General features: G+C 44.6%; 1 protein-coding gene across 5 annotated transcripts in view; it reads right to left on the bottom strand.

Annotated features, from left to right (window-relative positions):
- Nucleotides 1-2006: 2006 nt before the first annotated feature.
- Nucleotides 2007-13595, bottom strand: part of ZNF438 (zinc finger protein 438) — a 178606-nt gene continuing 167017 nt past the window's right edge. For all 5 annotated transcript variants that reach the window (XM_058681550.1, XM_058681551.1, XM_058681552.1 and 2 more), the window contains 2 exons: nt 8678-10496; nt 2007-7063 (listed from right to left, as the gene is read on the bottom strand). In XM_058681550.1, coding sequence (XP_058537533.1) covers nt 6442-7063; nt 8678-10496 — 2441 coding nt within the window. In that variant the 3' untranslated portion in view covers nt 2007-6441. The remainder of the gene's footprint in view (nt 7064-8677; nt 10497-13595) is intronic.

Genomic DNA, 13595 nt, shown 5'->3' with positions numbered 1-13595 from the left:
CCGTGGATCACTATCTTTGTGGTAGTTAGGCAGCAGGGCAAAGTCGAGGACATCTGTGTGGGCCCCAAAGCTGAGGGGTAAGACAAACTTTTCTTCCTTCACAGTTTGGCTGAGGCATTCCGGAAAGAGGAGAGCTACAGCTTAATCTGGTAAAGCCATTTTTTTCAATTGGAAAAAATAAAATGTAGCAAAATATTTCAGTAATGCAAAAGTGTGTCCCTCTTTCCCATCTCTTGGTACCCCTTTCCTGACATGACCTTCCAGAAATTCTCTATGCACACACAAGCATCTATAATAATACATCTATCTCGTCTCTTTCTTCCTCCCTTTCTTTCTTTTTCTTTCTTTTCTTTCTTTCTTTCTTTCTTTCTTTCTTTCTTTCTTTCTTTCTTTCTTTCTTTCTTTCTTTCTTTCTTTCTTTCTTTCTTTCTTTCAAAAACCCTTTTTTAAGTTTATTTTGAGAAATAGAGAGAGCGAGCAGGGGAGGGGCAGAGAGAGAGAGGGAGAGAGAGAATCCCAAGCAGGCTCCATGCTGTCAGCACAGAGCCCAACGCAGGGCTCACACCCACAAACTGCAAGATCATGACCTGAGTCAAAACCAAGAGTCAGATGCTTAACTGATGGAGCCACCCCGGTGCCCCACTTCCTCCTTTAAAAAATAAAATAGAAATAAATAAATAAATAAATAAATAAATAAATAGCAAACAAGAGTGTGCCGTACACTGTTCCATACCTTGTTTCCTTCACACCTCACATAGTTGAGCTCATAAAGTGCTACATCAATCTTTTACACTCTAGATGGTATTCCATCATACAGTGCGCTGCAGTTTTGCTATACCAGATCTGTGGACAGTTGTGTACGTTTTCTACTGATTATCAACAGTGCTGCAGTGAACATCCTCATCCACCCGTCTGTGCACTTGTGCGTTGATATCTGTAGGACACATTCCCAGAAGCAGAGTATCTGGATCAAGAGGTCTGTGCATTTTAGATTTTGATTTGTCACATTTCATTTGCTCCACTGTGATTGTACCAAAATATCACTGTCATTTTGCTCTGTGGGCACTGGATCCGGGAGGCATGCTACCCTCATAGTGCCCCGTGGAGGCTTTTCATCATCAAAAACCTCCTCATGCCACATCCTGACACAATAGGACTGCCCTCTTGCTTCCCCCATCCCCACCCTTTACTTCAAGAAAGAATAAACCCCATTCAAAAGACTTCATCTTCTTGGATATTTTAGCTTTCCTTGGGTGTAACCATTGTCCAAAAGGCTTGGCTCCATGAATATCTTATGAAAAACTGAACTGTGCTTTAATTTGGATTACACTAGGAAAAGGCAGTGTTTTAGTTTCCTACGAACATATTCCTAAATATTACTTCCAGATACAGACACAGCTTTGGGATAGTTACGGAGGTCCTATGTTTGAGCTACCTGGGCCTCTTCCCATGGCCAAATTCTTGTGCTAAGATCTGCGTTGCAACTCAGGAAGTAGTCAGATCCCGCTCACTGCTGTTTCTGCAAAAGCCTATAGAAGATCTGGTGGTCTCTACCTGAGGCTCCTAGTTGGAGATTAAAATCATATTTAATAATACAAGGTGAAATCTGTTACTTGAGTAGTGCTTAGTGGCTGTTTGACTTGTCAGAAATGATCTATCATGTTAACTGCTTGTGACTTTGTTTTTAGAACATACCTAAAGAGGTAATATAGCTGTCCTATTATAGGCGAATTCTTTGCTGCTAAGGTAACAAAGCAGGAGGAGCAGGAGAGCAATTCTGAAGGTGGGGGCAAGTTTCATACAAACAAATAAAATCCTGATTAGCTTCATATCAAAATTAGAACAAATAATCTTTGTTTCTCTTGAGTTGTCATATTTGGTTTCCTTCAATAGATAGCGATTTTTCCTAGGGTTCGGCAACACATTGAAACATTTTCACACTTCAGAGTGTGGAAAATGTGATGTACCACTAAGCTAACGTCTGCACGCTGAACACAACTTTAAAATATGCTTGCAAAACTGTGGCTATAGTTTTATTATGGTGATAACCATGACCATGACCAAACAGGAGATACAATAAACATTTCACCTCAAAAGGAACATTCTCGAAGAGATGGATATAGTTAAAATATATATTGGATTGCACCACAAGCCTAGATAAGCTGCTGATTGTCTAATGTCAGGGAAGTCTGTATAAAGTTGAAGCTAAAAGCCTGTTCTGTTAAATCCCAGTTCATCTCTACCGGGGCATTGTTTCTCAGGAGCTCAGTGAAAGGAGGAGACTCCATAAAATATGTATCTAACAAAGCATGTCAGCAGCTTGAATGGAGCAAACCAGTCCAGATCCGAGAATTCTAATAAATAAATGAAGTTGAGCATTTATTGCCAACAATCATGTCACTGGGGCCACGGAAAACTGGAGCCGTGCAGCTGGGAGGCAGGAGTGTGGAGCCAGAGAAGGTAATGGAACGCGCCCAGGTTTGATTATTTATGGCGTGCTGATGAAGAGACAACTTTCCATATGAGGAACAGCTTAACGGAGGAATAGTCAAGCTAAACCAGGAAGAGGTCCAGAGAAAGAGAGAGTAACAAAAGGGGACATGAATAAAAATGACAGCTAATAAAACAATACAAATCTAAAATGCTGTAACTTTCAGAAATAATTTAGGGCCAAGAGAAAAGAAAAAAGTCCCGTTTTGCTGGCTCTGGGACAATTTTCCAAGAAGCAAAAGACATTAAGCAAAATGAGTATGCTGAATTTAAGACCAAATTTGCCTCTATGCCTTCCTAGCTGTAAGTTTGGTTACTCCTGAAGCTGGCTTTATTCGTAAAAAGGGAAGTGCCAATTCCATTTGTATTTAGCTAATATATCCATTTTTTCAACAAATGTTTATTGTACATTATTCCATATCAGGTACTGGACCCTCTGGGGCTGCGTGCTGAGCAAAGACACAATCCCTGCCCTCCAGAGGCTTATGGTCTAGTGTGGGAAGTGGACAAGTCCACTGTCAAGTTCAAGACCCGGGGGTGAGCACTGCGGTGCTGGCCAGATCCAGGCCGGGAAGGGGCAGCCTCAGGGAGGAACATGAGGGCCAAAGTAGAGCCCAGAATGGAAATAACTGAATGCCACTTTCTGTATGAAGAAACACTTGGCAGCCTCCATGTACTCCAGATCCTACTGTGATAACTGAAAAATTAAAATACACTTTTTATGCAAAGATGAAAATTTCTATGGTTCTCAGTAGAGTTTTCATTTTTGAATTCTGGACTTGAGACCTACGTGAGCTGCTTTATTTTTAAAATTGTATTTTTTTTTTTTTTTTTACTTTTATTTGCATTTATTTTATGCAGAATTTACTCCCAGGCCATAGGTTTTTGTTTCTTCAGTTTCTTCCAGGAAGTCTTTTTCTTCTGAGCAAAACCTTTTTTTTTTTTTTTTTTTTCTTTTCTTTTTTTTTGCAACCTCCTCTTCTGGTTTAGGAATACTCTGTTCTTTTTCAGTAAGGATCATCTCAGCGTGGCAGGGAGAGCTCATGTATGAGTTAATCCCACCATGAACCCTGTAAATTCTCCACTACATCTTGGGGGGGCTTTGTTCACCTGGATGAGCTCAATGACCAGAGACTCTACATCTAAACCCTTAAGTTCAGCATTACTCTGCGGTTTTAAAGCATCTGCAGTAAAAACTCAGCACGTTTTGGGCCACTGACCCTGTGTCCAGCCCCACTGTTTGCCCTGGGCACAACTACCAAATACACCATGGTAGCGACGGAATGGCACACATTGCTTCTGCAAAGTGACATCTTTCACAGGTACTTTCAGGTACTGTCATGTGACCTTGGATACATGCGTATAAAGTGAACATGAAGATTTGAATCTCTTCATTTGCATGATTTTGTAGGGTTTTCTGGGTCCAGTGAATGGCGGACCATTTTCAGAGATCACCTCAGGCCGCTTACAGGAAGAGCCTACCTGAGCCATTTTAAATGGTCTTTCTATGGTCTAATACACCTCTTCTCCAAGGCTGGCCAGAAGCATGATAAATATCAGCCCCCGGTTACTGTGAGGCCCAAGGCAGGAGCATCACTCACTGTGCACACACGAGGGAATGGAGTCCTGGACAGGTAATGCTCTGAGGGTCACACGGAGCAGCACGTTTCTACACCTCACTGCCTGTGGGTCAAGGATGTAGGTTGGGACCACACCAACAACATGTCTGTGTCCAAGGAAGGCTCATCAATGAAGACCCACTGGCTTATCAATCTGAGCTGTTCCCAGAGCCTCTTTAGCTGAATCACCCTCTCTTTCCTTCCTGCTCCCCAGTAGGAGTCCCTCTCCGTGCCACTCCAGCTGAAGAAGCACTCTTAAAGGGCCAGAAGCCCCTTATCTTGGGTGGCAGCAGGACCCTTCCCACGGTAATGCAGGGGAGTGCTTCTAGAAGCTGAGAACTAGAACATTCTATTCCGAATGAACCCACACACATAGGCATCCAGTGAGGCCCTCTGCACTGCACATCGCCTTTTCTCATAATAAGAGCCTTCTTAAAGATGAGTGCTGACCCCCCCTGCCCCCTGCCCCAAACCTATGGTATAGGGCCCTGATGAGAAGGGGATCCAGTCAGGGCACCTAATCATGAGCCAGTCACACACCCTCCTACCTGGGCCCGTGCCCCATTCATAAGTCTCTACTTTTTACAGGCTGTCTATACCCTCCGTGTTTTGCTGTAGGCAAAACACTGGCTGTAGGCAGGTGTCTCCACAACCTGGTGGACTTCAGAGTTTCCTTTACTTGCTGTGTGGGGGCACTCTCCCCCACAACTCTGCCTCTGTACATACTCCAGACCCCCTCCTCTGCCTTGGCCGACTGGCTAGTATTTCAGAAATACTGCTTAGTATCTGAGGACTGAGTAGTCTACGAATTATTTTATAGTTTGAATTCAAGTTTCATGGTTTGAATTCAAGTAGTATTCTTGGTTGATCTCACTTTTAGGCCTTCAGACCAATCTTCCCAAAAGGTGCTGCACTGAATGGTAAAGTGGTTTCATTACTAACCTGGTTCTAAAAATATCAAACAGTGAAGGTCTGATATGATCTCTTTCAAACTGGGTAAAGCACGATGATTGACACACCACGGCAGCAAAATCTTTCAGAGATTTCCATGCCTACCCTCATAGTCTCAAATTTATAAAACTATTTGCAAAAAGTCAAGAACTGACTTTCTGGAAAATTTGAGCCAAATCGTGCTAATGAACACTTTCTTTTAAAATAAGACATTAAAAAAAAAAAAGATGACTTAAAAACCACTAGCTTATCAATTCGAATTCAGTTCTTCCTGGTTCGGCAACTTCCTGTAGCACAGAAACATGTTGTGACGACGCCTGGGCCGTGCTTCAGGCAGACGGCCACATGCACAGTACTTTCACCCAGAGGCTGGAACCTCAGCTGGACGACTGCTTAAACTCCCCCATTCTAAGAAAATGATTTTGCAGCCAGGATGTCCAGGAGCTCCAAGTGGCAACTTTTCTGGTTCCCAGGAATTTAAGAGGCAATCATTTACTCTTGGCTTTCAAAGAGAACCCTGGGCTTGAAAGGCACAGTTACATCGAAAATTGATCAGCTAGCGATGACCCTGTGAAGCTCCTTGGGAGGGAGGGCAAGCGGTTCAGACACCTAGCCCATCTGGGCTGAACTGTCTAGCACACTTTCCAGGTTGTAAATTTCCTGGCCCGAAAGACTATTTGAGAAGAACTTTTAACCAAAAAGTGGTTTTTTATTAGCTGAAGTACTAAAAAATGCTTGATTACTTTGATATGGAACACTACAGCTGTAAGACTTACCAACATCTAATCTTCAAGGCAACGTACATTTAAGAAAATGGCAAAAATATTGGAAAAAATCCAGGAAACATGGAATTTTAAATTATGGTAGATGAGAACCTTATTAAATGTACTGCTCTACAGCCTATTCAAATACACCAGAGAATTTGATAAATATCAACACCATACGTGTGGCTGAGACTGGCCTGGCTCACATTTGTCCGTCTACTTAAACAGCAAACAGCTGAACAAAATGATATATGCGCACGCTCAAACACGCTGAACACTGTACTTGAAGAACAGCCTATATAATTTTTTACATTTCAATTGCCAAATTTTGGTCTTTTTCTTTATTCTCAAAGTCTAAGACATTAATGGTTAGTACACAGACTTTTAAAGTAAAACTGCATATGGTTAGAAAAATATACACGAAAGGCATATATATATATATATATATATGTATATTTTGTAAGAAAATAAAACTATGTACAAAAATCACTTGTGCTCATTAATGCTGATCCTAATTTGTCTGACTTTTATAATTAAGCACCACCATAAAAATGCAGGGCTTTGAGAGAAACAGAGAGCAAGCAAGCAGCATTCTCTTTACCCCCACCCCCAAGATTTCATTTCTCAGTCTCCCCGGGAGGTCCGGTCACCCCCTGGCTAGAGAATGCATTTAAAATCGTCCACAGCTTGGGAGGGTCCTCACAGTTGTGCTCTTGTTCCCAGTGCTGGAGGACTTCTTCCTTCCTGGCCATCGTCTGTGCACAAAGGACACAGTTAAAGCCTGAACGGGCCCCAAAGAGGAGGGTGTGGGGGCTGGGACTCGCAGAGCCCCGGGGGACCACCCCCGGCAGCGGCTCCCTGGGTCCCGCTTGGGCTCCCTCCATTTTCCTGAACCTGTCCACATCAGTGTGATGATGAAGGCACAGCTGCCTTTTCAGCTTAGGAAATGCATTTAAGTCCTCATCAGGGGGAGCACGCTTGAGTAGCCTCCTTCTCTCAGGATGTTGTTTCCTGAAAGGAGCAGTGTGTTTCACCAGTTCTTCCTGAGCTCCTGTGCTTCCCGGTAAGATCTCCTCTTGCAGCCGGCCCTGAATTTCCTCTCCGTGAACGTAAAGTAAATGAAACTTGATTTCAGCAAAAGACTGGGCAGTGATCTGACAACGGCCACATTTGATTTGTAATTTGACTTCGTCCGCCTGGGTTAGGAGGAGGTCTTCTTCTAGGCTTGACTTGTTTTCCCTGAAAAGGGGGAAAACGGTGTGTGTAAGATTTCACGCAAAACATAACTGGAACTTCTTGTTCAGGGATCCAGAACACGCCCAGTGAGGCGAAGGACGGGGAACGGGGGAAACGGCACATGGGAAGCGCAGACCACGGTGGACACAGACCGTCACTCCCGGTTGGGGTCACACCATTCTCAAGCTACCAGCCTCCAGTGAAAGAGTGTTTCCCTTTCTATCTCTCCCCCAGGGGAGCTAACTATTCTTTGGTTACCAGCTAGGTGTTATCTACTCCAGAGTCAGGTAGTACCAAGTGAGGCACCATAGGGACCCGCTTTGTTCAGCCACACCACCCACTCGCTGCTGCCCTTCCTAACCTTGAGCACTGAATGCAGCTTGGACAGTTAACCTAAACATCAAAATGTACTAAAGAAAACAATTCAGAAGAGAGGTTTCTTTACGGTGGCTGCTAGATGTGTTAATAAAAGGCATAGACAGGGGCGCCTGGGTGGCTCAGTCGGTTGAGTGTTCACTTCGGCTTAGGTCATGATCTATCGGTTCACGAGATCGAGCCCCACGTCGGGCCCTGTGCTGACAGCTCAGAGCCTGAAGCCTGCTTTGGATTCTGTGTCTCCCCCTCTCTCTGTCCCTCCCCCGCTCACACTCTGTCTCTCTCTCTCTTTCAAAACTAAACATTAAAAATAAAATAAAATAAAATAAAATAAAATAAAATAAAATAAAAGGCACAGACATATTTCAGTGGATAGGAACGTCTGAAAAAAGGCAGAGAAACTCTAGAAAAGCCAGGAAGACAAAAGGCAGGCACCCCTGATTTTAAAATGAAGGTGGGAGCAGAAGCCAAAACTGAATAGAAAGTATTGAGAACAATTAGGACGAATAAGAACGATGAGGGACAGAGAACCTAAACTTAGAATTGTTTAATCTTCATGGTGCTGATGACAGTTCATTTCAGCGACTCTCCCTCCATCATCCAGTGGAAAGCAGGTGGACTGCTGGGGTTTCCCTGGCAGACCCATTGCTCTAAGCCCAGCCTGCCAGGCTTTCAAACTACAGAGCCTGCTTGTTCGTAACACCAGAAATCAGTACCTGCACAAGGCAATGATGACACGGGAAATGTTAATCTGGCCTGACAGGAAAACTAGCACAAATGTAGAGGGCTGGGTCTGGGACCTGAAAGTATGGTCAATATGGGGGACGCGGAGTCCCTACCATGGGTCAGACTATATTCTGGGGCAAACAATGACACTTAGATATAAATTCTGTGGCCACAAGTTTGGGAACATTACTTGTAGAGGGTACCAGGAACTATATACAGTGATTTCCTATTTCCTATTTCAGATGCAAAAATCCTCTCTTTGTGACCCCAGCATACCGCAAACTGGTGTCTGTGCCCTGGCTAACTGGGATTAGAGGAATTAAAAAATCATCACTGCTCAGAAAGCGACGAGAAATGAGATCACTCTTCACAGACATGGAGGACGAGGTAACGACCTTCCGGAATGTTGATCTGAGGAATGTTTTTACAGACCTACCTTTCTGAAGAGGAAATACCGCCCTGTTCTCCAAATCCAAGCACCCCTTGCTGCCAGGCCTCCGTCCCCTTAGCACTCACCTCTCCACGGGTCCCTCGGTCCCTCGAGCGGTCAGGCCTCTGTTCTTTGACACGTCTCCCGGCTGCCTTTCGCCGGGGGAAGGCTCCGTGCTGATGACAACCCGGTGCACTTCTTTTAGGTGGCCGAAGTAGACCCTGACGTGGCCAAACACTTTCGCACAAAACTCACAGCACACGAGTTTCTTCAGACGGTTCTCCGCGTGATGGAGTTTCATGTGTGCGCTCAGGCTGCCCGGACGTACATAGGCCTTGCGGCAGACTCGGCAGCTGTAAGGCCGTCTGTTAGTGTGTGTGTTCATGTGGTCACGAAGGTGCTGTTTGAACTGGAAGTGGTGGTTACAGATGTGACACCTGTGCCACGGTTTCTTAATGCCCGAGAGTCCGTTTCTCAGCGCAGAGCTGGGTTTCGGGGAGGTGCCGCTATCCTGCCTACAGCCGGGATACTTAGGGCTGAGGGGACTGTTTAACAACATGTCCTGCCCGAGGCTGCCTGGTGTCTGGGGCTGGAACACGCCTGCAGGAGAAGCCAGGGGAGCCAAAGCAGACACGACAATCACAGGCTTGGGCATAATGCTGCGGTATTTCTTCAGAGACCCTGGTTTTTGGTCACTGGATTCTTGCGGATCAGCTTTTACTCTTTCTTTACTATCTTTACACTTATTAAGGACACATTTCCTCCTTTTTCCCTGAAATGACAAAATTTCATCTGGTACCTTTCGTTTTCTTACTCTTCTCTTTGCTGCCCCACCACTGAGTTTTGCTTTGTGGCTGAGATCTGGTCTGGTGGCCGCACAAAAGGTACTTTCACAGGGGCTCTGTGGAGCAGGTGTCTTGCCAAGCACCTTGGTGGCTGCAGTAAAGCCCTCTGGGATGGAGGATGCCTTACCACAGGCTGCCCTGAGCCCGGGCACAGAGCCATCTGTGAGGCTCGCGTCTGACTGGCCTCCACACACCTCCGCTGTTCTCCCTCTGGCATAGGGCAGGATGGGCAGTTTACCTCTGGGGACTGGAGAGATCAGCTGAACTGCACTGCTGAAAACAGCTGGTGATAAAATGGTCATGGCTTTTGTAAGATCAGCTTGTTCTCTCCGTTTCCCACTGGCAATGGGAGAAGGTTTACTGCAGGTTTCCTCACTCACCAAGGTTGCTCTCCCTGGAGTCACTGCAAGGCCCGGCTTGGCTGAGGGCTCTTCTGGTGTGGATACCATCGGGGTGGCAGAAGGGTTCAGATCTCCATGGTCGTTGGTCCCTGGGGGTGGAGAGTCTCCGGGGCCACCATGGTTGGTCAGTGCCGCCATGCTGATGCTGGACGGGCCTGGGTCTAGTGACGGCACTTGCTCTGATTGACCAGGTCTGTGTGGGGGTTTGGGACGGTCAGGTGGGGAGGGGGACGTTTGGGTTTGGGCAGGAGGTATGCCAGCACCACTCTCAGAGGAACTCCGAGTGGGTTTCTTTCTCGATCCTTTGTTATTTCTTGGGGGTTGGTATCGAGGAATAGGCAGCTTCAGATTTTCAGGCAGCGCCAGTCTGGGTTTCTGGATTGGCTGAGCGGAGGTGACATGTGGCAGAGCGACGAGAGAAAACGTCCCCTCCTGTCCAGCAACCTGCATCAGAGCGTAATTTTGGGTGGGCACCCCCAGAGGCTTGGCATTGATGGAGGGTCCTGGATTCACCTGATCAGAGAGTGATGATGAAGGGCACGGCAGCACTCTGGATGTCAGGACTTTGGGCATGATTTTTGGTGCAATGGTCCTAAACTGACTCTTATTCTGCAAACCTTTCCCACTCTGAATCGTTCCAGAAGAGACGTTGGACTCACCTGCAATGACAATGGCAGTATAAAAAGTCACTCTGGTGTAACTGTCCTATTGTGAGGAGTGCAAATAAGCATCATTTCCTCTGCCTGTGATGCGTTCCAAGGCTCACCCTTGGCCTTCTGGGCAAATGCCTGTGTTCCTCAACACCCAGCCTTAAAGTCAACTCCCATTCACCTTCCCAAGGACCAAGAGGATTATTCTCCTCTATGGTTCCAAAGACCCCAGGATAACATTTACCACTTTCTACAGTAGTTTATCTGTGTGTCTTTCCTACTCAACACAGAGATTCTTGAAAGTTGGACTCTGTCTTTCCCATTCCATATTCCACGTCCATCCTCTCCACGTACCTACTTCCGATTCCTGGTCTCCTTTCCCGCCCTCCCGAGCTGCAGAGACTGTCCTCTGGTATGTTCCGCTGTGTATTTCATTTATTTTATAGACATATCTTGTTTTCCCTATTAAACTTAAGCTTTGTGAGCATAAAGCCTCTATTTAATTCAGATCCATATTTCCCAGTGTATCTTCAGTGGGGAACAAATGTTTCTTGTATCAAGCTCCTTTCTCACTCCCTTCCAGGATGCACCATTTGACCCACTGGCCGGTGCAGTTTGTTTTGCACAGTGGAGGAATTTCCACACTGAATGCTAGCTTTGTTGCTGTTTCCCGTGTGACTTGTGAATTTCTTCTCACACCTTTCAAACTGTTTATGTGTGCTTTTGCAATTAAATCACCAGCATTAAAAAAGCTGATGTGACACCTTAAAAAATGTTGAATAAAAACAAAATGATAGAAAATGATAAGATACAGAGATAACATAAAAAAGGCATGAATCACGTAAAAAGCACCTGCTAGGACACTAATAGGTACAATTTTAACTGATACAATAACACTTCCAATTCCTTATTTACTAGGTTAACTGAAGACCAAGTACCACTATTCTCAGAGAATAATTAAGGCAACATTTCAATGCACTGCTTCTAAGAACTGAATCATCTCTTATTCCCTGAGACCTCAAGGCCCAAGGCCTGGCTGCAGTAACGTTCCCCTTTTCTAAGTTCCTCATTTCAGCCACACTTTACTCCCACTCACGCTTGCCAGGTACCTACACTATTCGAGGGATTGTCTATGACAGGCTCACATCCCCTTTCTAAAGCCTTTAGGGGCAGATGTATTTTGCAATTCACACTTTCAAAATTTAGAAAAGTAACGAGATGCATAAGCCAAATGTTAAGTAACACGCAGCAGGGTCTGCAGAGCATCCAATTTAAACCTACCACCACTTCTGTAGTAAAATACAGGAGTATTCGCAAAAAGTGGGACAAAAGGAGGGTTTTTAAAATAGTCTTGCTCTGTTCAGGTTTTGCCTCTGAATGAGTTTTGGTTTCCAACTTTTGATCACATTTTCTGTTTTCTGGGCTTTTGAGAGTCTGGAGCTGTGGATGAAGGACTGAAGAACTCTTCTAGGGATACCAACAATACAAAGATGAACAGACACAAGTTCTACCTTAGGAAGCTGGCAATCTACTTCTATCTACTGAAACAGACAACAATTTTAAATCAGCCTAAATTTTAACGTCTACAGTTACTGAACTAACAATTTTAGCAGAAGGTTGTTTCTTTTGGCAAAAATGACACTCCTCGCATGAGTAAGCAGCGTAGGAATAAGGTTGAAATGTATACCGATCAGCTTGTTCTAGAAAGTAATCCCTCTTCGGTGAAGAAAAAGTATGTGAAAAACATGTTTCACATGGTGGCCTGCATTGGGGTAAGAAGGAAAAAGACTAGCGCTATGGGAAAACTCAGGTCAGGAGAACCGTGGGATCTGTTCTTACCCTCTTTAGCTTTGTTACCCCAAAGCTCATGGGTGAATGAACTGGTCCATCATCTCACAACAGTCTGTTACAGATTGCTTCTTCTTCCCACATACTTTTATTTATCTTTTGGTTCTCTATCTATAGACTTTAAATGTAAATGCCTTCCATTTTTAGCCTTGTCGTCTCATCTTGGCGGAAGAAGTGCTGAAGTCAGTTGTAAATAAATGTTAAATTGGGATTGAGTTTACAGAAAGCTTAACATTACTGATAGCTTTTGGTTGCTTAAAGACAAGGCTTATTAAATAATTACATTAACAATAGTAATGGTCTTGGAATCTACACAACGAATCGAGGCTGAGGAAGGAAGAGAAGAGAAAATGTCTACTGCATACTCCCAGCGGACTGAGTACAAAAGAACAGGAAGAAAAGCTGCTTTGTCCTTAATCAGTTGTAAATCCTCTTGAAATCATATGTGAAAATAAACCATCACAGCACAAGACCCATCACCTCACTCATCTGCTCAAAACTGTCCAAGGGCTCTTCATCTCCGAGCCGGAGGCAGAGTCCTTGCAATGGCCTGAAAAGCCTCATGCCCTCAGCTCCTGGGAACCTCTCTGACTGACTTCCTTTGTTAGCTAAGCTATGCTCCAGCCGCAGTGGCTTCTTCACTGTTCCTTCCACGTGCACACACCCGCTTTCTCAGTGTCTGTACTTGCCGTGTTCACTGCCAGGATGAGCTTCCGCCTTCCAGATAAATGCCCAGTACTTGCTGCAGCGTTTCCTTCAAGTTTGGTCAAATGGTTTCTTCCTGGGGAGCTCCTCTCTGACTACCTTAGTTAAAACTACCCCCGTTCTGAACTTCCCTCCTTTCCAGTCATAATTTTCTGTAGCACATTTACTCCATCTTACAGATTACATCATGGGCCACTGCCTTTCGTCGCTGACGTGGAGGGCAGAGATTTTGTCCATGTCTCCAGGGTCCAGAACAGTGTTAGGCATGTGGCAGAAATGTCACAGTTATCTATTGAATTTGTAAGTGGTAATTATGTGATTAATGGCTGAAATAAAGAATTCATAGACTGAGCTTAGAAAATCATCTTAAAAAAAAAAAAAGAAGAAGAGGGCCACAATTTAAAAGCGACCTTTAACATCTCCAAATTTCTAAAATTAAAAAATAAGAAAATTGGTTAGCACCATAATAAAACCCTTTATTCATTTAAAAAAATTTTTTTTAAATGTTTCTTTATTTTTGAGAGAGAGAGACAGAGTGCAAGAGGGGAGGGGCAG

This window comes from Neofelis nebulosa, chromosome 8 (assembly GCF_028018385.1).
Source record: "Neofelis nebulosa isolate mNeoNeb1 chromosome 8, mNeoNeb1.pri, whole genome shotgun sequence".
Classification (NCBI taxonomy): domain Eukaryota; kingdom Metazoa; phylum Chordata; class Mammalia; order Carnivora; family Felidae; genus Neofelis; species Neofelis nebulosa.
The sequence above is the reverse complement of the archived record's forward strand: the minus strand, read 5'-3'. Positions and strand labels throughout refer to the sequence as shown.